Source organism: Leucoraja erinacea, chromosome 22 (genome assembly GCF_028641065.1).
Source record: "Leucoraja erinacea ecotype New England chromosome 22, Leri_hhj_1, whole genome shotgun sequence".
Lineage (NCBI taxonomy): Eukaryota > Metazoa > Chordata > Chondrichthyes > Rajiformes > Rajidae > Leucoraja > Leucoraja erinaceus.
In genome coordinates this window covers 24,448,680-24,476,618 of record NC_073398.1, presented here as the reverse complement: position 1 = coordinate 24,476,618, position 27,939 = coordinate 24,448,680, and the positions used below count along the sequence as shown (strand labels likewise).

At 39.3% G+C, this 27,939-nt stretch overlaps 1 protein-coding gene across 1 annotated transcript; it reads right to left on the bottom strand.

Annotated features, from left to right (window-relative positions):
• Positions 1 to 660: 660 nt before the first annotated feature.
• On the bottom strand, positions 661 to 27,647 carry rint1 (RAD50 interactor 1). The gene is made up of 13 exons (XM_055653198.1): positions 26,898 to 27,647; positions 23,609 to 23,850; positions 20,348 to 20,521; positions 19,017 to 19,166; positions 18,177 to 18,333; positions 16,267 to 16,377; positions 14,870 to 15,095; positions 12,864 to 13,001; positions 10,656 to 10,855; positions 8,805 to 9,019; positions 6,394 to 6,574; positions 2,917 to 3,035; positions 661 to 1,405 (listed from the first exon to the last, which is right to left on the bottom strand). The coding sequence occupies exons 1-13, from the start codon at positions 27,078 to 27,080 to the stop codon at positions 1,186 to 1,188; spliced, it is 2,316 nt and encodes a 771-aa protein (XP_055509173.1). The 5' UTR covers positions 27,081 to 27,647; the 3' UTR covers positions 661 to 1,185.
• Between the last annotated feature and the right edge of the window lie 292 nt (positions 27,648 to 27,939).

The following is a 27,939-nucleotide window of genomic DNA, read 5'->3' as shown; positions in this document are numbered from 1 at the left end:
GTAGCTTGATGGTCCTTTTTTCCTCCAGGATGAAGGATTATATTGCATCTGTTTTTGTTTCCAACTAAACAAGTGTGAGACAAACAGACTTGTGGCAGTATTACCATGTTCCACTCTCCTTTCCCATCCTTTCTCCTCAGCATTATTTGTCTCAGTTAACAATATAACACAAAAGGGTTCTTCTGTTCAGGGACCACTGGAATTTGAGAAATGAAGTAGACCAATGGCATAGGATGATGGCTGCTTTCAGGCTGAAAGAATGAAAGGACGTGAGCAATTTTAATTATGTAATTGTTTTTCTAGCATGCCCATAGACTGACAGATTGCTCACATCACATGCTAGCCAATTTTAGATTGCATTGGCTTTCCACCAGGCACATTAGGTTAAAAAAAACTCCATTAAAATTCATATAGCATGACTCTTTTGGCACACTTAGAATAAGGAAAGTTTTGTTATACATATGGCCCATTAAACTGCAATTTCCCACTGCTGAGATTTTGCACATCTCAGAAAACTCCCAAAGGTAAGCCCTTGCTACTGATGAGCTGCGGTGCTTCATACCAACCTGATGTCTACAATTAATTTGCATCACATTACAGAACTTTCTTCACTGATGTTCTAATGTAACAGTACAACAAGCAATTCAGTAAAGCAACACATGGTAAAAACAGACAATCTGATTTAATCAGTTAACAAGTGAGCAGTGGTAATGACACGTTGAAATTGGTTGAGATTTAATTAACCATCCTTAGCTATATAAACTGGACCTGACACAATTTCATAATATTAACCCATAATATACTTGTGTACAGATATTAAAAGAGAATCAATTTTATCACATCCAATTTTGTCATTCCAGGATACATTCATGATCTTGAAATAGTTTTTAATATGTTATTTTTATAGATTCTGAAGCTTGGAGCCAACTATCTAAACATTTTTAAAATTAATATCAACTGCTTACAATGAACAGATTATGTATATACACGTTAGTCCATCATTTAAATACATAGACTCCATTTTCCAGATAATTGTTTTTAATTCAATGGAATATAAAATTCAACAATGCAGGCTGGCATTTTAGTCATTGTTTAATTCACAATGCACAGCCTGCATGTTTGCAGAGAAGGGAAGAGTTATATTACTATTCTGCTTCATCTTTAAATTTGGAGAAAAATGTTTATTTATTTGCCTGAACTTGGCCAGTTTGTTCTTAGATTCAAAAGGATTTCAACGTCCTGCGGGGCCAGTTTATAAATTCCAATTTCATTCAGAGCTGCACTAGCTGTGGGCTGTTGAATGTTGGTCGTATCAGTCATGGTACCAGAAGTAGCCTGGAGCACTTCTCTCAGTAATAGTGCTGAACCCACATTCAGGTTTAGGATGATACACGCTTCTTTCACTCTAGATGGAAAAACAATTTTTAAGGTTTTGTCATATTTGGTACAATTATTATAGATTATTAATTATGCTGAATTTTTACTCACTTGACAATTTCCAATCGATGAAAATATCTTTAGATCACAGACATGTTATTTCTCAATGATGCAAATGAAGTAGATAAACAATGGATTGTTTTTAATTAAGTCTTATTAAGGGGTAACAGAGATAGACTTTATCTCAATATACATCAACAGTCTAAGACATGTGTTATAAAATATAATTGTATCAATTTAGGAAAAATTAAAAGGTGCCAAATATAATTAGAATATATTTTGCACATAACTGTTCAGCTTTTATGAGAAATGAAGATCGAGACCATTCACATTTTATTCCGTAGAAAAGCATTGTAAAACAAATCAGATAAATGGGATTCTATGTTAAATGCATAAGAACATGGAACCTTCTGAATTTTGTAGTCGGCAGGGCAGTGCTCTGCATATCGCCTACTTGGACAATTTTACATTTTTTTATCAAGCCAATTAACCTACAAACCTGTAAGTCTTTGGAGTGTGGGAGGAAACCGAAGATCTGGGAGAAAACCCATGCAGATCACGGGGAGAATGTACAAACTCCATACAGACAGCACCCGTAATCGGGAGCAAACCCCGGTCTCTGGCGCTGCATTTTGCTGTAAGGCAGCAACTCTACCGCTGTGCCAATGTGACTACCCTGATTGAAGTGATGAGCATATAATGGAAAGAATTATGGAGCCATAGAAAAGACAATGTGTAGTTACCAAGATTATATGAAGAATGAACAGAGAACTACTGGTTAGCTGCAGTATACACAGAAGCATTTTCTGCATTTATAGAGTTTTGTCCATTATCTTTATTTTCACTTTTACATTTTTGTTGAATTATATTATCAAAAACGTTTTCAATTAACTAATGATAATTTAATGTGCTTTTAAATACATGCAATTTATCCCCTTCTGTCATAGATGGATCCCTCACCCGCATCCACTGTGGCCCGTAGTTCTGCTATTGCTCGCCCCCCCCCCCATCCAAAGCATTCATTCTCTCTAGCACAGGCACAGTATCTGAAGTGTGTAACACCCATAAATATTTATTGCAGTTACTCTAATTGGTAATACGTCCCAAACCCATGGTCTCTTCCACCAGGAAGGATAGGGGCAACATGTGCATAGAAACTCCACCAACGATATATTCCACACCAAGTTGCATATCGTCCTGACTTTGATATATATCAGTGTTCAAGATCTGGAGCTTCCTACTCAACAGCATTGTGGAAGTATCTTCACGAGAAGGACTGCAGTTCAAGTACAATTAAAGGTGGGGACTAATTGCTCAGTGATGCCCAGATCCTAAAATTTAAATAAACAAAGAAAATGTTTGCCCTCCCCTCACACCAAAATCAATGGCTTAATTGAAGTCGTCTCTGCACAAAGAATGTCTGTAATACTATCAATTAATGCTGATTAGAAATATTAAGCTTGCACTCAATTTACTTACTGCTTGAAGTAGTTTTCTGGTCTCTTGCAATAGTGAGCAAACAGTGGGAAAAGATTGCGTGCCATGTCAAACTGCAGCTGTGCTGATCCACCTTCATTGAAGTGATTTGCCAATATAATCTGCAATTAAAAATAAAGTGAAACTATTACAATATTCAAGGGTAATCAACTTTACGATCACACATACTTGAAGTATTTTATTACATGCATTCAGATTACTCATGAGCAGTGCATTACGCAACTCCCATATGTTAATTCCCTCAAAAGAAAACTATGGTTATATATTCAAAGAGCAATATTTCTACCAAGAAATTCGGCATGAAATCAACTTGCAAATGACATCAAAATTGATGGGCAAAAGATTTTTATACCCAGGTCTTGCTGATGCTAATTGAAAATACCCCTCTGATAGCTTTAAGGATGCTATGTCAAACAACTGTGCTTCCTGTCACTGAACCAATTTGGATCCAACCTGCAACTCTCGATCCAAAATTTTGATTGGCCTACCTTGTGGATGTGTCCAAAGCTTTAATAAAATTCATGCAGAGTACATCAAACATAGAGCTCTCATCAAACCTCCTTGTTACTTCCTCAAGGTATTCAATCGGGAGTTGACATGATCTTGCCGTAACACATAAAAGGACACAAAGTGCTGGTGTAACTCAGCAGCTCAGCATTCATGTTGACTGTCTGTATTTAATATGTGCTTCTTTAAATGAAGGTTTACACACGCCCTACGAATTACCCACACCAAAATTAAAGTAGCCGGCCTGCAATTATTTGATTTATTCACTCCCTCATTAAACAACAGTCCTAAGTCAACAGTCCTACAATTGTCTGGCATTACTACTGCAGCCAAGGCAGATTGAAAAGCGACAGTCAGCTTCTGCAATTTCCCCTGTGCTTTTTTTTACTAGCCTAGGATATTTGCTTTGCTGATTCTTTACCTTTAATGACGTTAAACCCTTTACTACTACCACTTTTGCTGTTATTCAATTTTACATTTGATACTCTTCCTTCATAATTACTTTTGACCAGTACCAGGCCATTTTCTTTCATAGTTATCCTCCTGCTCTTTAAATCCAAAAAGAAAATGATTTTTTTTTGTCATTTTACTTCCCAGTAATTTTTCATGTCCTCAATCGGCTTTTCTAATTTTCCTTTTAATTTTACCCCTTTGTTTTCTACATTTGTCGAGTTTCTGCAGTACTAAGCTCTCAGTGTTCTACACAAACTAGCTCTTTTGCCTCATCCTCCCCTCTGTGCACAAGCTCTAGATTTGGCAGACCCAGCCTTATTTTGTTTAGCTTGAACTCCATGAACCTGCTTATAAAATGCCATTGCTCTAACCTTTATTTAACTTCAAATAGCTGTTTCCAGGCTATTTTTGCTGAATTGCTTCTCATCCTAATAACATTGGCTTTATCCCAATTTATATTGTTTACTACCATTTATCTTTGCCCTTTTCCATCATTATTTTAGAGCTAACTGAATTATCACTTTGAGCAGATAAATGTAAGAGGAAAGTATACAATAAATGGCAGGACACTTTGGAGAATTACAGCGGGATCTTGGGGTGCAAGTCCAATGTTTCTGAAGTGGTAAAACAAGAAGATGGAGCAGTAAAGATGGTGTATGGTATACATGCCTTCAAATGGTCGGGCACTGATGAAGTCTTGTTGCAACTGTGTAAAACTTTGGTGAGGCCACATTTGAAGATTTGTATGCAGTTTTGGTTTCCGTATTGCACAAACGATTTGGAGGCTTTGGAGAGGGTGAAAAAGAGGTTCACCAGCATGCTTCCTGAATTAGACTTTTAAACATTAGGAGAGGGACAAATTTTGATTATTTTCTCTGGAGTAGCAGAAGCTGAGCGGGGACCTGATAGTATAAAAATTATGAGAGGCATAGACGGTTTAGACAGTCAAGATCTCCCCCCCCCCCCCCCTGATGAAGTCTTGTTGCAACTGTGTAAAACTTTGGTGAGGCCACATTTGAAGATTTGTATGCAGTTTTGGTTTCCGTATTGCACAAACGATTTGGAGGCTTTGGAGAGGGTGAAAAAGAGGTTCACCAGCATGCTTCCTGAATTAGACTTTTAAGGGACAAATTTTGATTATTTTCTCTGGAGTAGCAGAAGCTGAGCGGGGACCTGATAGTATAAAATTATGAGAGGCATAGACGGAAAGTCAAAAAGATCCCCCCCCCCCCCCCCCCAGATGAAAAGGTCAAAGGCTAAAGGGCACAGACTTAATGTGAGGCGGAAAGATGAAAGGAGATGTGGAAAACAAGTTTTCTTTTAAACAAGAGTTGTAGAACTTGGGAATACACTGCCAGATGAGATGGTAGAAACAGACATGACATCAACATGTAAGAAAAATGTAGGTATGCACCTGAACAGGCAGCAGATGGAGAGGTATACAGATGGGATTAGTTTAAATTGGCATAAGGGTCAGCGCGGACATCGTGGGCTGAAAGGCCTGATCATGTACTGCATTGTTTGATGACCTACACAAAATCCTCACCCACTCCTTCCATCTGCTCCCTGAAACTACATCCAGAATTACACCATTACCAACCCCATCCACCAGCCCTGAGAAATATCAAGAAAGAGCAATTGGTCTTGTTTCATTAAAAGATTCCTCTGAATTTTAAAAAAATGGGGTTATATGCTCTCTAGGCCTATTACACTGACTGTGGCACACATTACCATCCAATATTACGGTGAGTAAAATCACCCATTATGATTGATCCCCTATTGCTTTTGCACGATAGAAATTTGCCTCTCAAGCTGCTCATCTCTCTCCCTTGGACTCCCAATATCTCTGCTCATTTTGATCATTAACAATTCATACTCACTCGTTGATTCATTTTAATATATTATCCTATTTTATAGCTGTGATTGTTTCTTTAGCGACTATTGCCAATCACCTTGTTTTTAGTATTGGTCACCCATATCATCAGAATGGAACAAGAAAGAATCTATTTTTATTAACGGAGATCAAATGCAAGATTAAGTGTAAGAGATTTAGAAAATCAAGTATGAGTTTAGGCACAGGAATTGACTTTCAAGATTAAGGCATGAGGCAGTGTGTTCAAATTTAAAACTGGATTGGATTGGATTGGATAGATGGATGAGAGAAAAGAGGACTATGAGAACAGTGCTTAGTATGAGAAATATATGCCAATGCAAACTGAGCTAAATTGCCTGGTTCATGGAGAGTTTTGTTTCAGGTCAATGACTTCTCAATAGATTGGTCATTGGTAATACAGAATTGAGTAACATTTTCTGGCTCAGAAATAGTCACTGAAACAATTTGCAATGCACTCAACTTATTTTTAAAATCTCAAATAGATTAAGATTTCTTCCTTCAATTACTTATAAGTTGATTCGATGTACAATGCTTAATCACTCGAGCATGTTAAACAAGCTCTAATCATAACATCGTATTTGTTTTATTTAAAAAAATGTACTTACATCTTGATAGATGAATAGGTCCAACTTCTCAGCAAGCATTTGCCAAAATGATTTAAAAAGTGAATGGCAAAGTTCCTGCTCCAACTGTAGTAATAGGTCTCGTAGAGTCAGTAAGAGTGGACAGGCTGAACTAGACAAGGACATCACTGCTTGATCTGACTGCGATGGCAAAAACAACCACCTGTTAAACAAGTAACATATTAATGATTCCACAATGTAGGTGATATAAATGTACAGACTAAAAAAGAACATCCAATTCCTTTCACTTGGAGACAAACTAAACCAGTGAAAAGCAGTTACTGCACACAAAATAACAAACACTGCAGCAATAGCTTGTGATTTAATTAAATAAAACAAAACATCGATAGTTCAACCTGATCATACAATTAACACAGCTATAATGAATATAATTATTACACAGCATTTATTGAACTGCAAAATGGTTGTCTGAGAAATTTTGAATAAATAAAGTGTCAAAAGAACTGTTATGTAAAGGGCCTGTCCCACTGCGGGGACCTAATTGGCGAGTTTAGAAGAGTTTGCCCTCGACTCATCCTTGCAGCATGGTCGACACGTGGTCCTAGGAGGTCTATGCAACTCTCCTTCATACTCGAGAGTAGTCCCCGCATACTCGAGGCCTCAGTTTGGTCGAGGAGTATTTTTTAGCATGCTGAAAATTGTCCACGAGTAAAAATAGGTAGGTCGGCATGGAAAAAATCGATTACTCGTAGGTTTAGTCGAAGTAGGTCGTAGTAGGTCGGCATGCTATTCGTAGGTTATCGAAGGCAATCGAAGGTGGTCGTCTTCACTCTCCACTATTTGGTGTCCAATTTTCCCGAAGCTAGTCTTCAACATGGTCGAAGGAGGTCTTCTACAAATTCGTAGGAGGTTCTCTACATAGTCAAAGGAGGTCGTAGGAGGTGTTCTACTTTGGCGATACAAACACGACACTTTTTTAAACTCTCCTAAACTCGCAAATTAGGTCCCCGCAGTGGAACAGGCCCTTTAGAACTATTGCACCTGATTTCACGTGTAAACTAATGGAAAGAATATACGCATAATTAATTGTTTTTATTGGTACGAAGATTAACATCAATATGCATTATTTTAATTATGTAGTCCTTCTCTATTTTTAATTGATTAGGAGTGAGTGCACAGTGGCGTAGCAGTTAGCACAACTACCACACACCTTTAGTGACTTGGATTTGATCAGGACATTAGGTACTGTTCTGTTTATTCACACGTTTTCCCTGTGATCACAAATGTTTTCTCTATGAAATAGCATGTGTAGATTGGAGATGGTTATAGGGATGCAAGAAAAGAAACAGAATAAGAGTTGATGGGTGCTTGATGGTTGGTGTAGATGCATTGGCGGAAGTGCCTGTTTCTGTGCATTGTTATCCTATGAGTCTAATATCTCACAAGATACAAAATCTCAAACATAAATTAAACAGAAAGGACACAATAGGTAATAATGGAACACATCATTAATTTTGACGTAGTTTAGACATACAGCACGGAAACAGGCCTTTTGGTCCATTGAGTCCACACCGACCAGTGATCCCCTGCACACTAACTCCTATCCTACACACACTAGGGACATTTTTTACACTTACACCAAGCCTATTAACCTACAAACCTGTTTTCCTCCCACACAACTTTGGAGTGTGGGAGGAAACCCAAAGATCTCGGCGAAAGCACACGCAGATCACGGGGAGAACGTGCAAACTCCGTACAAACAGCACCCGTAGTCAGGATCAAACCCGGGTCACTGGCACTGCAAGACAGTCGTCACCGTGCTGCCCAGACTATTAACAAAATCATTTTTGTTGTTTCTTTGGAAGGATTTAATAGGACGTGCTAATTATTGGAAAGCTGCTGGCATTTCATTTTAATATTCCAATTTTAGAAGTATAAACACATTCAGCTTGCATGATTTTTAATAAGTTTCATTTACAAGCAGATCTGTTTGATCATGTATTATTTTGCCACAGGAAGTGCTTGATGGTCATTATCTCTGTCATCAACCTGAAATTATTTAGCATTTTAATACAGTAAAATGTAACAAGGTGTTGCGTGGATGGTTTATCAAAGAAAAGTTGGCACTGAAACATAAGGTTCTGATTTCTCAGTCATTAAGTATGAAAAGATACAGATTTATATAGTAGATTGATGGATTATTTAAAACATATCGAGACATTTATGAACATATTTTTAACCATTTCACCTAATCTGGTGAGGATGCCAACGAGTTCCTTGGTTTTTATACACTCACTCCTCTGCTATAGATTATCTTCATTGAACTCTCTGCTATCTAAAACAGAGATTGTCTTATAATATTCAACATCTATTCCCGTCTTAAAGGAGGGTGATTTCCCCCAACATGCCTGAAAATGTAATATAATAGTCACCTTTCTTTCTTGTAAACTTTTGCTTTGTCTTTCACTTCTCTGAAGACATGCTCTACTTGTCGTGTCAACATATCGTGTCGGAGACGCTCTAGCAAATCAATCATATTATCAAAGACAGAGCTTTCAAGAGATGCGAGCTGGCCAAGTTGCACCTCAGTCATAGTGTTGGTCTCTCCACAAGCCTCAATTGCTGCTTGCTGAAGCTGGAGGAAGAACTAATCAAAAAAATTACTAAATATGGAGAATAGATCTTTGATGCAATATCAAAACATGCAATTTATCCCTCTTTAAATAATCTGTCTAGTTAAAACATTCACATAATTAACTTCGTTATTAAGGTTTCACATCTCTAGTGATTTAAAATAAAGATTGTAAGTGGTCCAACAATCTCTTAATTGCATTAGAAATCTTTCTCTAATCCCTCCCAACCTCCTATCCTTTGTGTGTTTAGGAATAAACATATTAAATTATTGTATTAATAACAATTAATACATAATCTACACTGACATGTAAGGCTGAGGCACGCTGATCTCTACAAGGAAACCCGCCGACAAGGGAGGTGCCATGGTAGGTGCCACTGATCTCTACAAGGTTGATGCCACGCACCATCTCTCAGACACCTCCTCCTACTTATCCTTGGAACATGACCCCACAGACGAGCACCATCACTGACTTCATCAACTCCGGCTCCCTGCACTCCCAAGCCTCCAACCTCATCGTTCCCCAGACCCGCATGGCCCGATTTTACCTTCTCTCCAAAATCCACAAACCTGACTGACCTGGCAGACCCATTGTTTCTGCCTGTTCGTGTCCTACAAAACTTATTTCCACATACCTCGACTCCATCCTATCCCCCCTGGTTAAATTGCCTCACCCGTGTGACAATAAATGTCTCTTGTCTTGTCTACCTATGTTCAAGACACCTCACATGCTGTTCGTCTACTCCAGGACTTCCGTTTTCTAGGCCCCCATTTCCTCATCTTCACCACGGTTGTCCAGTCACTCTACACCTCCATCCCCCACCAGGAGGGTCTCAAAGCCCTCTGTTTCTTCCTCGACCGCAGAACCAACCAATCCCCTAGCGGAGCTGGTCTTTACCCTTAATTACATTTTGTTTGACTCCTCCCATTTCCTCCAAAAACACGTGCATGGGCCTCAGCTATGCCTGCCTCTTTGTTGGGTACATCGAACAATCCTTGTTCGAGGCGTACCGTGGCCCTATCCCCGAACTCTACCTCCACTACATCGACGCCTGCATTGGTGCTACCTCCTGCACTCACACACAACTCACTGACTTCATCCATTTCCCAACTAGAGTTAAGTGTGCAGATGGGAAATCCTGGGAGCGGCTGAGAAGGAGCTCAAAGAACTCGAGAGCTGCCAAGAGAAGCCAAATCAAAGCAGCAGTGGGTCTGATGATCTATTCTAGCTGGATGGTGTGGAAGCCTGATAATGTAAAATTGGCAGTTCAGTGATGATTTAGGGACTATTGCCCTTAATAAAGACAGCATTAAGTAGGGAGCATAGATTTATGGTAATACTTTGGGATTATAGGGCAAATGATTTAATGACAAACTGGCAAGTCAGCTGCTATTTCTAGAATTATGTGTGCAAAGTGGCTGCCTCATTAAAGTTCAACGTAATGATTGAAAGATAGGCATGATAAGGGATGATAACAAACTCAGCCTCACACCATCCCATAATATTAAGTCAATTGTCACCAATCTATATTACTTTAAGATTGGATTGAGATGTTATAACATTAACAGAGTTATTTTGAAGAAAATGTATTGTTTTTTGCTATAAAACAGAAATTTTCATGAACTATGGTAGAAATATGAGTCTTCTTACTACATTATCTGCCCAGTCTGCTAATACTGCTGCGATATAGTTGACAGCATTTAGAATAGCACAATAACGGGATCCTAGTGGAGAACGGGTTTCTTCCTTCATCACTTGAGTCAGACGAATCCTGAAATCATCTATCAGCTCTTTCTGGAGTTCCAAAAACTGCAGTTTACGGCCAGCTGTAGGAAGACCCTTGTACCGGTCTGTTAAGAGAAAATGTGAATTGTGGTTAGTCAGCAATTCAGTGATTTATAAAAAAAGGGAAACTAATATTATTAGACAATAGACAATAGGTGCAGTAGGCCATTTGGCCCTTCGAGCCAGCAATGCCATTCAATGTGATCATGGCTGATCATCCACAATCAGTACCCCATTCCTCTCCATATCCCTTAATTCCACTATCCCTAATGCCCCTGTCCTACTTAGGAAACCTGAACAGAAACCTCTGGTGACCTTGCGCCCCACCCAAGGTTTCCGTGAGGTTCCCGGAGGTTTTGGTCACTCTCCCTAATGGTCGAAAGTGATTTCCGCATTTCCGCTATGTTCCTGCGATTATTTCAACAAAACCAAAATCGGCCTCGACTAAAAATAGGTTGCCGTTTGGTCGAAGCCAGTGGAGTGGGGTTGCTACTTACTTACAGGCAGACGAAGGCAATCTCCTTCGCTGACCGGCCATTTTGATTGGCTCATTGGAGTTTTCAGCAAAGATCCTATAGGATCTTTGGTTTTCAGAACGTAGAAGATCCGCCGGAAGATAAAATGTCCGCTAACTTTATTAAATCTCTTAAAACTGTCCCCCCTCCTTCTCCCCCCCCCCCCCTTTTCTGTCCTTCTCTCCCCTTCTCTCTCGCTCTCGAAAGGACTTACCGTGCTCTGTGGCAGCCGTTTACCTTCCTCTTCATCGCGCAAACAGCGCTCCTCTGCTGCCCCTGGGGGGGGGGGGGTGGGGGGTGGGTGTGTGTGTGGTCAGTAGCAAAGATCCTGTAGGATCTTTGGTCAGTAGATGCAGCTCACACTTCAGCCGGGGCTTTCCAGGCGAGTGACCAACACCTTTGGCAACTCATGGAAACCTTGGGTCACCAGAGGTTTCCGTTCAGGTTTCCTAAGTGGGACAGGGGCTTAAGGGTTCTATCTAATTCTCTCTTGAAAGCATCCAGATAACCCGCTTCCACCGCCCTCTGAGGCAGTGAATTCCACACACTCACAACTCTCTGTGTGAAAAGTTTTTCCTCGTCTCCGTTCCAAATGGCTTACCACTTATTCTTAAACTATGGCCCCTGCTTCTGGACTCCCCCACCATTGGGAACATGTTGTTTAAGAAGGAACTGCAGATGCTGGAAAATCGAAGGTAGACAAAAATGCTGGAGAACCTCAGCGGGTGAGGTAGCATCTATGGAGCGAAGGAAATAGGCAACATTTCGGAATCCTTCTTCAGACTGACTGTCTACCATTGGGAACATGTTTCCTGCCTCTAGCGTGTCCAAACCCTTAATAATCTTATATTTCAATAAGATTCCCTCTCATCCTCCTAAATTCCAGAGTATACAAGCCCAGTCGCTCCAATCTATCAACATACGACAGTCCCGCCATCCCGCGAATTAACTTTGTGAACCTACGCGCTGCACTCCTGAACAGAAGTTTTCAATTTGAGTCCTTTGAACTTAATTACTCACAGAATTCCTATTTTTAATTTACCATTCATACTTACTGAAAATATAAATTCAAATTTTTAAAAAAGCTTATTGAATGACAAACAAAAAAACTACCCAGTAACAATTCTTAATGATGGTGGTGTTTTTTAGAGACTAAATCAGATATAATATACACTGATAAACTCATTTTACATATTGTTTAAAAATTAACAATTTCTAAAATTTGATTATGTATATCAGAAAACCTAATGAACTATAGAATATTTCCACTTGTGAAGAAGAACCAAACTAAAGTACATCAATATAAGACATAATATCATAAAAGGAACACAGAGAACATTCATTTGAAATAATGTTAATACGGGACTTGGTTCTAGTTGCGTGTTAAGGTAAATGGTACAGAGGCGCTTAAAGAAAAATCAGAACACTATATTAGGAAGAAGGAAATGGAGGCTAATGCTTATTTATTCAGACAAGGCAATATGGGAGATGACTCGTTGAACATGAACACTGGCATGAAATGCTTGATCTTGTATTGTATATTCTAAATTATCTTTACCTGTAATCACTAAAAGAAGTGTCATAAATGTTTCAGCACAATCTGGAGCTTTCATCTCATCCACATCCATAATGTCCTTGTACTGGGATGTCCATGCAGCTTCTGAAGACAGCACTGAATCCATCTTTTCTAAAGCAACTGAAAGTCATAGATTATTATGTTCAACCATAATTGAGTGCTTGTGGATGCAGTTCATTATAAAAACAAGCAAAATGTGTGGATGCATAAGGAACTGCAGAAGCTGGTTTACAAAAAAGACACAAATTGCTGGAATAACTCAAGCCGGTGATGTTTCATGTTGGGAACGATTGGGAGGGGGCGGGGGAGCTGGAAGAGAGATGGGAGCAGGACAAAGCCTGCCAATGATTGCCGAGGGTATTTTTTAATAGGCATATGGTTGGGCAAAAGCCAGAATTGAAAAATCAAAAAGTATGCAATAAAGATAGAAGAGTGAATTGTGAAGCTAGAACGAATATAGGTGGAAGTGAATCAGGATGGGGGGGGGGGGGGGGGGGGGGGGGGGGGGAGAAATAGGTGTGAATCCAGGTGGGCAACAGGAAAGGGATGGGTTGAAGAAATATGTTTGTTTGTAGGTTAGTTATCTAAAATTGTAGTATTCAATGTTCATACCTTTAGGTTGTAAGCACCCAAGCAGAGTCTGAGGTACATTTCCTTCAGTTTGTGCGTGGCCTCACTCTGACCATGGAGGAGGCCCAGGAAGAGAAAGAATAGAATGGGAAAGGGAGTTAAAAATTGCAAATTGGTGAGGGTGGCACAGTGGTAGAGTTGCTGCCACAGCGTCAGAGACCCGGGTTTGATCCTGATTAAAAGTGCTGCCTATATGGAGTTTGTACGTTTTCCCTGTGGGTTTTCTTCACGTTCCAGTTTCCGCCCACACTCCAAAGACGTACAGGTTTGTAGGTTAATTGGCTTTGGTTAAAATTGTAAACTGTTCCTAGTGTGTAGGATAGTGCTAGTGTATGGGGTGATCACACGTCAGCGCAGCATCGGTAGGCCAAGGGGCCTGTTTCCGCACTGTATTTTTAAATCTAATGTCTAAACTGAGAGATCCAGCAGGCCCTGATGAACGGAGTACAAGTGTTTAGCGAAACCGTTCCCAAGTCTACACTTGGTCTCACCGATGTAAAGGAGGCCACATCGGGAACACCGGATGCAGTAGAGGAGGTCAGAGGAGGTGTACGTGAACCACTGTCTCACCTGGAAGGACTACTGGGGTCCCTGGATGGATGGAAGGGAGGAGGTATAAGGACAGGTGTTACATCTCCTAAGGTTGCAGGGGAAAGTATCTGCGGCATGGGTGGGAAGAGATGAGTGAACCAAAGACTTGCAGAGGGAGTGGTCTCTGCGGAAGACGGAAAAGGGAGGGGATGGGAAGATGTGAGTGATGGTGGGATCACGTTGGCGGAAATGTTGGAGAATGGTGTGTTGGGGTGAAAGGTAACGACCCAGAGAGAGCAGAACTACAGGATACAGAGGAGACAAGGGTGAGAGATTCTTCCATGAGAGTAGGGGGGAAAGAGGACATCTCGGATGTACTAGAATGGAATGTCTCACTTTGGGAGCAGATGCAGTGGAGACGGAGAAATTTAGAGTAGATGATAGAATCTTTACGAGAGGCAGGATGGGAGCAAATGTGGTCCAAATAACCAAGGGTGTCGGTGGGTTTGTAGTAGATGCCTGTCAATAGTCTGTCCCCTGTGATGGAGACAGAGAGATCAAAAGGGAGAGAGGTGCAATAGAAAGTAAGAGGAGTCAAAAGAGAACACGTGTGCAATGTGTGTGCATTTTTCCATTCAGCATGAAGTACTACTTTATACACGTAGCGGCTTCAAATATATCTATCGCACAGGATACAGAACAATGATACATATGCAACAATAAACTAACTATATTTTCACTGCACTGACCTATCATGCAATAAATAGTAAATGTCATGGAAAAAAAAGGAGAATTACTCTTCCTATACAGTCTATGTTTATGCTTACATTTTCTTTCCACTGTCAACCATTTCTGAAAGCAGGTCTCTTCTGAGAGAATGTGCATACAGCTTGGGAGGCCGTTAATATAGCCGTGGGCACTATGCAGTTCTTTTTCAAACAACAATATTTCATCTACCATGTGACAAAACAGGTTATCATCATAGAGGAGCCTTGGAATATCAGCAGACATCTTCTCCAAAACCAGCATTACAAGACCCCGTGAGAACTCCAGCTAAATGACAAGGACAGGTGGAGACATGTTACTGGAGCCATTTAGACTAAATACTGTCAAGTTTCATTATAAGATTGAGATTAAAATACAATCTGATTATACAATCTACATTTTGTAGATTTTCCTTTATGAATACAAAGAATAACAAAATATATATTTTTAGCTGCATAGGGGAAATGCAGAACAATGTCAGTAATAGACATTAGCAATAGTGGTGTAAAATATAAGTCAATGAAATTGGACAAGATGGAAAACTAAAGTAAAAAAAATACAGAAAATGCTGGAAGTGCTCAGCACATCATTCCACTTCTGCCAGAATCAACAGTTCAGGTCAAAGACTTGTCGTCAAAACTGACAAAGGCTTTTTGACCGTAAACTTTTATTCTCTTTCTCGTCCCACTAGTGTAAAATAATCTAGTCCTCTTTTAGCCAATCTTAATTTCAAAAGTCAAAATAGATTACTTAATTATGCAAAAAATGATTGATCAAAAACCTTCCCTATATTCAGGCAATGTGTAACAATTAAAGTTCTCAAAATGAGGACAAGTTCTTTAAAACATATTTCTAAGCATCTTGTTCATGGAAATATGGCTAGGATAGAATTGAGCAAAGAATCAAAGGCAAACAATAGAATAATGGGTGGAAAAATAATTTTCAAATATGAAATGGTAGAGACTTTTCAACAAATCAAACGAATATCAGTTTGGAACTTGATGTACTTTCATGCTCCAAAAACATTGAATAACAAGCTAAAATATTACATTAAGACAATCTTACAAAACACACTATTTCTTAATTACACATTGCCATGCCTATAGAGCGAATACTTCACAGCTCCATAAATCTCGGTTCAATCCTGACATCTGTTGTTATCTTATATGGAATTTGCATACACTCCTTGTGACCTCATAGGTTTCCTCTTTGTCCTCCAAGGAGGGGCAGGCTGCTAAGTTAACTGCTCCAAGTGTGTAGGTAAGTGGTAAAATCTACGGGTAGTTCATGGGAATGTGGGAAAATAAAATGAGAATGGTGTATTATTAGCATAAAATGTGTGTCTGTGCTTGCGTGGACCCAGTGGACCAAATAATCTGCTGCTGTGCTGCAAGGATCTCTACATTTAACTGGTTTCCAGAAAGCTTAATTCTCTGAATAAAACTATACAGAAACTTACCCTCGCATCCAAAAAAGAGCCTGTTTTATCTATTATGGGCTGAATTTTCTGTTCAAAAAACTTGGTGTGGTTTCCAATCCACATCAACACCTGTGTTAGGTACCACTCTGGCTACAGAAACAGAAATAAATTATGTTCTACCAGTTCCAACAGTATTCCTAATGTTTATACCAGACTTAATGTTAAGACTAAAACAAAGCACAACTTTTAGAATGTACTAGATGACCCATGGACCCGTTGGGTCCTTTATAAACTTCTAAACACAATTCTAAATGCATCATTCCAACTTACTGGGCTCGGCAAATCTCCCTCAATTGCGCAGGCACAGCTGACAGGACGGCAAGTGGGAGCGCACTGCGCAGGCGCGACTGCCACGGTGAAACTGGCGTCCCATGGACCCGTTGGGTCCCCGTTGTGACGCCAGTCTCGGAGATCCTCGACACGTTCAGTTCATTCAAATTCTGTCTCTCGCGCCGCCCCCCACTGCGCACACACGGATACCGGGCCCGGCAACCCTCCCCCAACTGCGCAGGGGGGGGGCGGCATGCGGCGCCACACAAACTAACCACCCCCACACACACACTAACTACCCCCTTTGATATTATATTATTATTAATTTGCTCCTTTTACCCCATAACCGCCCTATCCACTGACGCATAGCCCCCAACTCGCAGGCGCATCTGGGGGGGGGGGGGGGGGGGGGGGGGGGGGTAGAGGTGGTTTTCGAGGAAATACGTTTCATAGGCAAATGACACACCCACACACACAGAGTTTTAAAAGTGTATATATATATATATATATATATATATATATTTTTTTTTTAAAGAAATTCTAAAGCTTAAAGTCAGTTCAAAGTGGAAGTTAGGCTAAAAGCTCTACGCCTTGTTCATGTGGATTACCTCCACTGAAACTTAGTTTTCAAAATAAGTTTAATATACTAAAATCTCAAACTAAAACCTCAAATATAAATCAACACTGATTTAGAAATAATTTATGAAATATGTCCAAAAATAACAGCATTTCTTTTATATGTCTACTTGAGAAAAAATACAAAATATTGGAATCTTTATTACTGAAGCAGAGGCAGCTAAAAAGATTTAAGATTTTATTTACGCAATGAAATTTCCTTTGTGACTTGAGAAATGGATTATTAGACAACATTTTGTATTTAGTAATTTTTTATACTTTCCAATAACATAGAACCAAAACTATTTGGTTCATTAAGTGTGCTGGTTCTCCAAGCAATCCCATTTCTTCACTTATTTCCTTGTAACTCCCAATGTATTTTTGGAGATAGGAACAGTTTACCAGACAGAAGTGCTATGATAGAGACCACTGTACTTTTTAATGAATTGATGTGCGTTGTTTGTTGGTTAAGTTTTAGGTTGTGCTAACATGAGCTGGAATAGATTTCATTCAGTGCAGTAACTTTCATTATATGAATTTAATGTAGTTATACAAAAGTTAAATAACTGAGCAATATTATCTCTACTCATGTGTTCACCACATGGAAACCTCTAAAAATGATAATATAAAAATAATCATATTGAGTAAAAGTCCCATACATATCTACAAATATAACTCTCCACAAGAAAGTAACCAACCCTTAACTTTTCCATAATTGTATGCACGTGAAGTCAATTGGAAATGCTGTTCCTTCACAGCCATTTACAAAATCTGTTCACCAACTGCACCAGTCAAACTCACAAAATGAGAGCATACACGAATATTAATACATGAAATAAAGATGGGAATAGTTGACAATAATTTTATCCAGAAATTTAAATATCTCAATGAAAACAGTCACAAAGAACAAATTGGGACAGTAAATTTAAAATAGCTACGTCTGGCTAAGGTAGAAGTTGTTGCATTTCTTCATCTTACATAGCAGTTTCAATAAATAACCAAACCTTGTTTAGCATATTCGTTTGTCTGTTGCCAGAAAAGTGATATTTAAATCTCTTCTGTAGTGGTAGCAGCATAAGCTGAATAGGAATTGCAATGGGCACGGATAATGGGATATCATACTTCTCTGGCAACTGCTTTGGCTTAGTTATTAGTTCATCTCTGCATCGTCTAGTTAAGGATAACTTTAGTCCAACTGTCCAAAGAGAGCTAAAGAAAATCCCAAATTTTAGTCAGTGAAAAACAAACCATTTTAGGCTTTTTACCAACAGCACAATCTGACTTTGACAAATATTTAGCACCATCTACTGGTCTAAAGTAGTTCTTGTATCAGTAAAATTATATTTACAGAAAGAATTAAATAAAATCCAAATAAATAAATATTTTCTGACTTCCCTTATTAAAAAATCCATCGATAAGCAAATTGAAAAATTAGCCAAATTTGGTTCAGATTTTTATTTTATTTCAAATTAAGCTTATTACATATTCCAAGGTTGTGGCGCATACATATGCAGCATTCTTAATACCGATAAATAATATATTTTTCTCCTATTCCCATTTCCATCCTAGGATTTTGGTGATCTCAGGCATCACATAGTTGGCCATTCATTTTCCCACTGCGGAGTCATTTGGGCTGCGAAATATACAAGTTTAAGTCATGCAAGACTAATCTCACAAGAGCACCTTTGCTCCAGCCATTTTTTACCCAATCTGGAATTAAAATTAGGTCTTTATGATGACAAAATGTAATGGAACTAGCTTTAAATTTTCCAGCAATGTATAAATTGGAGGGAAATCCACATGCATGAAATAAAATAATCATATACATAATTGAAAAAGGATACGATGTCTGCAACTTAAGGAGTTGAATGAATAATGTTTCTAGGTTGTTGTAAAGTTCTGTTGAATTTGCCACTGATGCCAGTGCAGGAGCCTGCACTTGCTGGGGTCCAATTAAAGGCCAGTGCAATTGCTTTAAGACTTCTTCAAAATCACTGCACGGAAGAAATATTTAATGATTTTTTAAATAAACGGATTACCCTCCCACAAAATGTTATTATGAGGTACATACGATAAAAACATACCCCATAGTAGTAATCTTTCCCCCAAACTGTAAAGTAACATTTGATGATTCATGTATAAGAAGATACAGATCCCTTAAATTATCTTACAATCTTCAGAAATGTTATGAATGGTAAAAAAACAACTTTTTTTGTGGCCTCTAAAATACTATAAGCCTTAGGAGGGAAGGGAAGAATGTTACTAAGAATGCAGAAAACTTTAAAAAATATCCACAGGTGAAATACTTTAATTTTAAATTTCTTATTATCTATTTTTTTTAAATGTTTCTGTGGTTAGGCTCGCCTCATTTTTGGCTTCTGTGAATCACTTATGTGATCTTTTGATGTATCAGTGTAATAACTGCCTTATTTCTCATCTGTAATCTCTGCAACTATATTCAGTCTCAATTGCATACGCACGTTTTGTAACTTTGGTCAGGACTTCAATCTTTTGTCCCATGATCACTATAGCAAACAGTGCTCTCCTCATGTTAAAACTGGACGTGCACTTATATTCCGATAATATTTGTTTGGATGCAAATGAGTGGCTACCTCATTGGGAAATCATGTCTATGTTGTACATCTGCAAAGTTTGTAGGAAGTGCCTGTGGTCCAGTTGTCTTGAACTTCCTTGCTTTTTGACAAAGAACATTCTCTTTCAATACTGGTTGGTAGCAGGTATGCCTCAGCCAACCCAATTAAAAAAATTCTCACAGATATTTTCCTCAATACCAAAGGAGAAAAAAGTCATCTTGGGTTCTGTGGGACTACATAAGCAATGATATTCACGATAATTGGTTCTTGGAAATTATGTGGATGAAGGGATAGAAGATAACAGAGGAATGTAGTCTGGCAATAAAAGATCGCCCATGATCTTTCTGAATGACTGAGTCGTTTTGAGCAGCCAAATAGCCAACTGTTTTTTCTTATGTTTTACAGTAAACCTAGAAAATATTAACAACTGATAATTGCAGGGGATCTTAACAGTCAAAAGAAAACTTTGACCACTTGTTCCTCTGGAATTTATCATTGTCATCTTTCATTCTAAAACATACATTACAAATAACATTAGTTTTCTTCTAGCAGCTGATATTTTAGGTTGAAAAAAAACTTACTTAGTCAATCGGTCCTTGAGAATTTTGTGCCAGAATTTGACAGTGGATCTTATAAAATTGAGCAGATGAGTACAAGATGATTCTTGAAGCTTTATATCTAATTCTGCCATGGATACCAGGGTATTGGCAGCATCTGAGACACTATTTGTCATTAGGTGCTGCTGAATGCAGTCGCTGGGGAGAAAATACATTATAAACAATTTCAATTTACACAGAAGTGGTGCACTAAATTTGATAATAATACTCACGTTGCCACTAGAATTTCGATGGAGATCACTAGCTTCACCTAGCATCTAGCAAGTCTTTCAAAACTGTGGGACTTTATATCAATGGATAGCCAATGAGGCTAAAGAACCTCTATAAAATAATAATAATGGAAGAAATGGAAGGGTGGCACAGTGGCACAGTGGTAGAGTTGCTGCCTTACAGCAAATGCAGCGCCGGAGACCTGGGTTCGACCCCGACTGCAGGTGCTTGTCTGTACGGAGTTTGTACTTTCTCCCCGTGACCTGAGTGGGTTTTCTCCGAGATCTTTGGTTTCCTCCCACACTCCAAAGACGTACAGGTTTGTAGGTTAATTGATTTGATTTAGATGTAAATTGTCCCTAGTGGGTGTTGGAAACTGTTGATCCACGATAGCAGGGATCGCTGGTCGGCGCAGACTCGGTGGGCCGATGGGCCTGTTTCCGCGCTGTATCTCTAAAGTAACCTAAACTAAATGTAGCAGTCTAATAATCCCTCGTTTGCCCTCAGCAATCCTATGCCTCAAATCCATTTTCTATATACTCCTAATTCCCTCAAAAATCACCTAACTTCCAATTGAACAAAGATTCAAACTACCTAAGTAAGAAACAAATGGCTGACCCAACAGGTAGTAATGTTATAATGCAATAGTTGCATTCCTAAAGGAACCTCGTGTCATAGCAATTTGGGTTATAAAACAATTCTGTTGAGGGAATAGGGGAGTTCGGGGCAAGAGAATTTTAGGCTCTCATTAACAAGCTGTTTTCCCTACAGAACTTAAAAAAATAAAGTTATATTAAAGTTTATTTTGATCCAAACTGTCATCTGTCCATTTCCCTCCATAGATAGACACAAAAAGCTGGAGTAACTCAACAGGTCAGACAGCATCTCTGGAGAAATAGAATAGGTGACGGTTAGGGTTGAGACCCTTCTTCTGACTGAGAGTCAGGGGAACAGGAAACGAGAGGTATATAGTCGGTGATATAGAGATATAGAACAAATGAATGAAAGATACGCAAAAAAGTAACGATGATAAAGGAAACAGGCTATTGTTAGCTGTGGGCTAGGTGAAAATTAGTTACAGACAATGAGACTCAACAATACAACTTTGAAGCTAGTACGACTTGGGTGGGAGAGGAATGGAGAGAGAGTGGATGCAAGGGTTATTTGAAGTTAGAGAAATTAGTATATTCATACCGCTGGGTTGTAAGTTCCACAGATCTCCACAGATGCTGTCTGACCTCTGAGTTCCTCCAGCATTTTGTTTTTTTTCTCAAGATTCCAGCATCTGTACTCCCTTGTGTCTCCAAAGGATGTATGTCACAGAGTATCAATGCAATTGCTTGTCAATTTCATTGCCCAACTGCAGTAAAACTAGTAACCTGGGTTCTTAAAAGAAAATAGTGCTCAATTACTGCAGGGAGGTTACAGTGATTTATCAAATCGTCATAGCCAATTCACGATTCCTTCAATGAGGTTGCCTCTTGTTCTTTTACACTTCAATTAGGGCAGATCTATCCTCATCACTCTCTATTCATTAGATAACACTTTGTCCCAGGCATTAATCTAGTAAATTCATAACATAACATTAGTAGATCCATTTTAGGTCCAGAAACAAAAGCAGTGTCCACGGATTCTGATGTGATATCAGCAAAGCAGCAACAAAAACGATCTGCTGGAGCAATTCAACATCAGTTTGTTGCTTCAGCTTTCAGCATTTGTAGTCTCCTCTACAACTGCAGTAGGACTTAGTTCTGCAAGATGAGTACCTTACAACAAGGGGCAACATATCATTTGCTTACCTAATTGTTGGAAGACAAAAATAATCGAGTATAATTGATTTCACTGAGCCAAAAGTTATTGGGAAATGTGATTGCTTTGTGCGCCAGCATAGACTCGATGGGCCGAAATGGCTCCTTGCCATAAAGTAACATGAAAGATTATGTAAAATGTAGGTTCATAATTTTTATTGTACATGTAAAAACCATAACTCTATGCTGACTCTTTGTCAAACATGGGTCTGGCTTCAAATGGAGTATCTGGTTAAGTTCTAGTCACCACATTATGGGATGGAAGGGAAGACTCTGAGAAGCCCAGAAAAGATCAGTTCCTGAGATGAATATAGATAAAAGGTAGGACTATTTTTCTTTGGAAAAGAAAAGGCTGAGGGGAGATTTTATAGAAGCATATAAATTGAAAGAGGATTTGGGTGAAGTAGATAGTGAGAGGTTGTTCCCTCTGGAGGAGGGGTCAAGCAATAGACGTAAGAGGCATAAAGGGGATGTGAATTAAGAGTGACTTGAAGAAAATTTTTTTTTTTAATGCGACATGTGGATAGAATCTGGAAAAGTACAGCTTTCAGAAGTGCTGGAGGAAGGTTCCATTATGGCCTTCAAGAACAAACTGGATAAATATATGCAAAATTTTTCACAAGGCTACAGGGTAATAGCAAGTGGGATTAACTAGAAAAAAAGTAGCTTTGGTTGAGAATTGATGCAGACATGATGGCAAATGGACTCCTTCTGTACTTTAGCTATTCTATCATGAAAAATGAGTTAGACTGGTAGGAAACTTAACCAAATATTGTGGATAATTATCTTTCGGAGAAACTACAGACAGGACCAATCTTTTGTAAACCCACAAGTTGACTATATTGTTAGGAGCAGGAATATCAGGTCAACTTGAGCCAGCTACTCAAACACCATAAAAAGATACAAAACGCTGGAGTAACTCAGCAGGTCAGGCTGCATATCTGGAGAACATTGGTAGGTGACTTTTCGGGTTGGGACTGTTCAGAAGGGTCCCACTTTGTGTCTCTTTTTGTAAACCAGCATCATTAGTTCCATGTATACACATCACTACTCAAACACCATTCCTGATATTCCCTCTATGTATCTATGCTATTAACTTTTATTAGTTCACGCTGAATAGGATTTCATAAATATGAAGTATTTTAAACCAAAGTCAAATATTCATCCCAAGATGAAACGGGAACTATTGCAAAAGCAGCATGTTTACCTTAACTCTTCTATTTGGGAAATCCATTTCAAGTACCAAAGGTGTCGCTCAATCTCTTCAATCTGTCCAATCAATACCTTCAGTTCTTCGATCAATGGCTGGGCAGTAACTAAATGATTGTTGATAGACTCAGCTAAGATTGCCTCTTTCTTAATTATGCCATTTAGCAACTTCTTGGAGTTTTCAGCATTCTTGAAAGCATTTTCAATTTTTTTGGGCACTTCAGATGAGACAGTAAGAACCTATATCAATTTTAACATAAAACATTTAATTAGGTTAATGATATTAAAAAGATTTGCAAAGATACATGCTTTAGAAATTATTACTTCAGCTCAAAAATACTTGGTATCACAAATTTAAGATTTGGGCTAAAATTGGAAGTGGGAATTTGTTCAAGTGCATTATCAAAGGACAAAATTCCACATAACTTTGTATTAAAATTATAAACCATAAACACACATGTAAAAAGTTTTGTATATGCATTTTAATACTACAATAACTGAATATCTTTGTTGCCAATCTTCAAATCTTAATAATTAAAATTATTATTTTTGTCTCATCATCCAGAGATGTTTCACAGCAAAAGAATGCGATGGCCCTGATATTTTTTTAATTGGAAACCCCATTTATGTTTTTCTCTCTCATGTTAGTCTTGCTATCAAAGGGTTAATCAAAGATATTTACATCGCTTCTGAAAATAAATTTTTTAATCACAAGAATCTCAATTTTCTCCAAAAGGAATCATAAATAGCTCTAGGGAGGAAATTTCTGGGCCCAGAACTCTATTCTGAGTGGTGTGAATATATCTAGGAAAGGAGCAACAGTGGGGTTAGTTTGAAGATTGCAGGGTAAGTGCATTCCACGGGGTTGCAAACATATGAAGTGGTTTTCATTCCAAAACACGTGCTCTTAATTTTGGGTGGCGTACACAATGATGCTGAGGGGAAGGCTTGATTTACATTCCTGAACATCTTGTATCAATGCCAAAAGTTATTGGAAGGATTTCAACAAATAATATTACCACTGAGCTTCACCAGTGGACCTTCCATATCCAACATTGGAATGTTTTTTTTGTTAAACAAGGAACTCTATCCTCTGACCCCATGTCAGATTAGATATAGCAAGGATATGACCTGACTGGCTGAAAAAACAAGGAACTCTATCCTCTGAATGTCAGATTAGATATAGCAAGGATATGACCTGACTGGCTGAAAAAACATTTTGGATAAAGTGGATCACTATTTTTAGCAGGAAGACCCCTTAAATGCCAAATTCAATAATTAAGTTTTCACTCCAGGTAAAAGCAGGTAAAATGGATGAGTGGGTGGGCTGCCCACAACTAACTAAGGCAGGCCAAGCCAAACTGCCCATTGGGGCCTTAGCAGCAGGTAGGTAGGCCCTACCTCCACAATGAGAGATAAACACATCAACAAAACATGCTGTTTTAAAGATTCCCATGCTAATGTTTAATATCATTGAAAGAATCACTATTCAATATGGATCTGTATTTCTTTGTGAAAAGCTTTCCATCCATTCAGATTAACACATAGTGCTCAGGTTTCAATTAAAAAATCTCTACTCATTTAATTAAGCATTGTTTTACTGAACATTTTTGTTACAAATATCCCTCCAGTTATATTGCATCAACAAATAAATGGTAGCTAGAAGAATTAAAATACATGCTGTCTAAATCATGACCAACTAACTAGAATTTCACATAATGTGCTGATATGACACCAGATATGACACCTTTACAAATTTAAAATATTGTTGCTTAAATGACATATTGAATGATGTTAGGACTGGAGATAGACACAAAAGCTGGAGTAACTCAGCGGGACAGGAGCATCTCTAGAGAGAAGGAATGAGTGACGCTTTGGGTCGAGACGAGTCTGAACAAGGGTCTTGACCCAAAACTTCACTCATTCCTTCTCTCCAGAGATGCTGCCTGTCCACTGAGTTACTCCAGTTTTTGTGTCTATCTTCAGTTTAAACCAGCATCAGTAGTTCCTTCTTAAACATGCTGGGACTGGAATTGAAAATATTATCAACTTGTCCCTGTCCCATCAGAGGCACAAACACTTTCAACCACTGCTACACAACCATAAAAGACACCAAAGATAGATACAAAAAGCTCAAGTAACTCAGCTGGTCAGACTGCACCTCTGGAAAAAAATGAATAGGTAACGTCCTGAAGATGGGTTTAGACCCGAAACGTCACCTATTCTTTTTCTCCAGAGATGCTGTCTGACCCGCTGAGTTATCCTGTCCCACTTAGGAAACCTGAACGGAAACCTCTGGAGACATTGCGCCCCACCCAAGGTTTTCGTGCGATTCCCGGAGGTTTTTGTCAGTCTCCCTACCTGCAACCTCCAGCAACCACCTGCAACCTCTGGGAACCGCACGGAAACCTTGGGTGGGGCGCAAAGTCTCCAGAGGTTTCCGTTCAGGTTCCCAAAGCGGACAGGGGCAAACTACCAGCATCTGCAGTTCCTTCTTACACATAAAATACACCAACCGTTCCATCCCCTGGTCACATTTTCCAAAATGTGGGCATCGGCCTGTAGTATGGTCTAGATCGGTGGTGTTTAGTACTGGAGATCTAGAATCATACAAAGTTACGGGCCGATATTCAACAGCTTTGGCGGGGCTTGCAAGCTTAAACCTCCCACAAGGACAAACCGGATAGCATAAGTGACAAAGATGCATCACTTTTCGATGAGCTCAATGCCTTTTATGCATACTTTGAAAGTAATGACACACGGACACAAGCCCCCTCCGCACCTGAAGTCCCTGTAATCTCAAGACTTTGTGGCCAACATCGGAGCATCCTCCAAGAAGGTGACGCAAATTAACTTCTGCCTCCAAAATGAGCTGAATCCAACATAATTAGTATTGTTGTATTACTTATTCATACCAGAACCTGTTTGTTCTAAATATTACTAATAAATAATACTGAATGTTTCTGGTGTAATCCCAATGTAAATAATGCAAACCCCATTCAATGATTGCACCAAAAGCCATTATTTCCTTCATCGGCGGGTTGTAATATGTAATTTCGCCCATATGAAATCGCGGTTAAATATTATTTCGAAATTTTTAATAGCACAGGTACGATAGACATACATAAAGAATGCACTTTACACGTGTGATTCGCATCAGTGTTCCATATTTCTTTAGTCAGTAGTGTAATTATTAAAGATGTACAAGGGTGTTACTTTATGGATGCATCTTGGGGAAAAGAGCTGACCCCCAAATGAATCGCGGGGCCGAGGCCCGGCCTTCGTACCTGTTCCTCCAGAGTTTTTTTGTACAGCGCTAGCTCCTCTGTTATTTGGGAGAGTTTCTTTAAAGATTTGGGGTCGTTTCCCAACTCTTTCTCAATGAACTCGGCTACATGCTGCGTTATCTCGCAGCTCTCCTCGGTCACCGCGGGGTCCTCCTCCGCCGCCATTGTGCTGACAGCCGACATCACCAGATCCGGGCACCCGCACCGTCACTATGGAGATCGGCGGCAGCGCCGAGCGAGCTTCGGCCGCGGACAAAATGGGCGAGGCAGCGACTTGCAGAGTAAACACTGTTCGGTGCAGATCAGAGGGCTTTTCTTCCGCTAGATCTTTTCCTTTTGCAAATTCACGAACCTCAAAAACAGTGACGACTTTTCACACTGGCGAGGGGTCTCCTCCCCAGAGGAGCGGTGGATCCGCGTTCCGATTCTGCCTGTTGTTCAAGAAGGAACTGCAGATGCTGGAAAATCGAAGGTACACAAAAATGCTGGAGAAACTGAAGGAGGGTTTCGGCCCGAAACGTCACCTATTTCCTTCTCTCCATAGATGCTGCTGCACCCGCGGAGTTTCTCCAGCATTTTTGCGTACCTCCGATTCTGCCTCCTGGCTTCTGTTGCAAGTACAACGGCCCACAGTGTATAAGTAACAACAGTTTTAATATGTACTGTATTATGAAAGTAAACTTTTCATTGACATTTGCTTCGTTTAAAAATGTCATAAATCCAACTCATTTTACCGGTCTAATGGTCATTTGTAATTAGTGACAGAACTGATGGCAGATCGGATTGTAATTTGTAATCCATATCTCAAAATTAACATTCTAACCCAACTATAGGGTGATCTCACCAAAGGTCAAATGACCGTAGATCCCCCCTCACGTGACCGAAAATTTTAACTGGAGGACATCTCTCAGTTTGGTACATGTAAGTGAATGGGGAAACACGCACTTTCCCACCCGTTAAAAACATGGAAAACGGCCAATTTTTGAGCTGAAATCTTCTGTGCTAGTCGGGGTGACCGTGAAGCACAGCGACCTAAATTTTC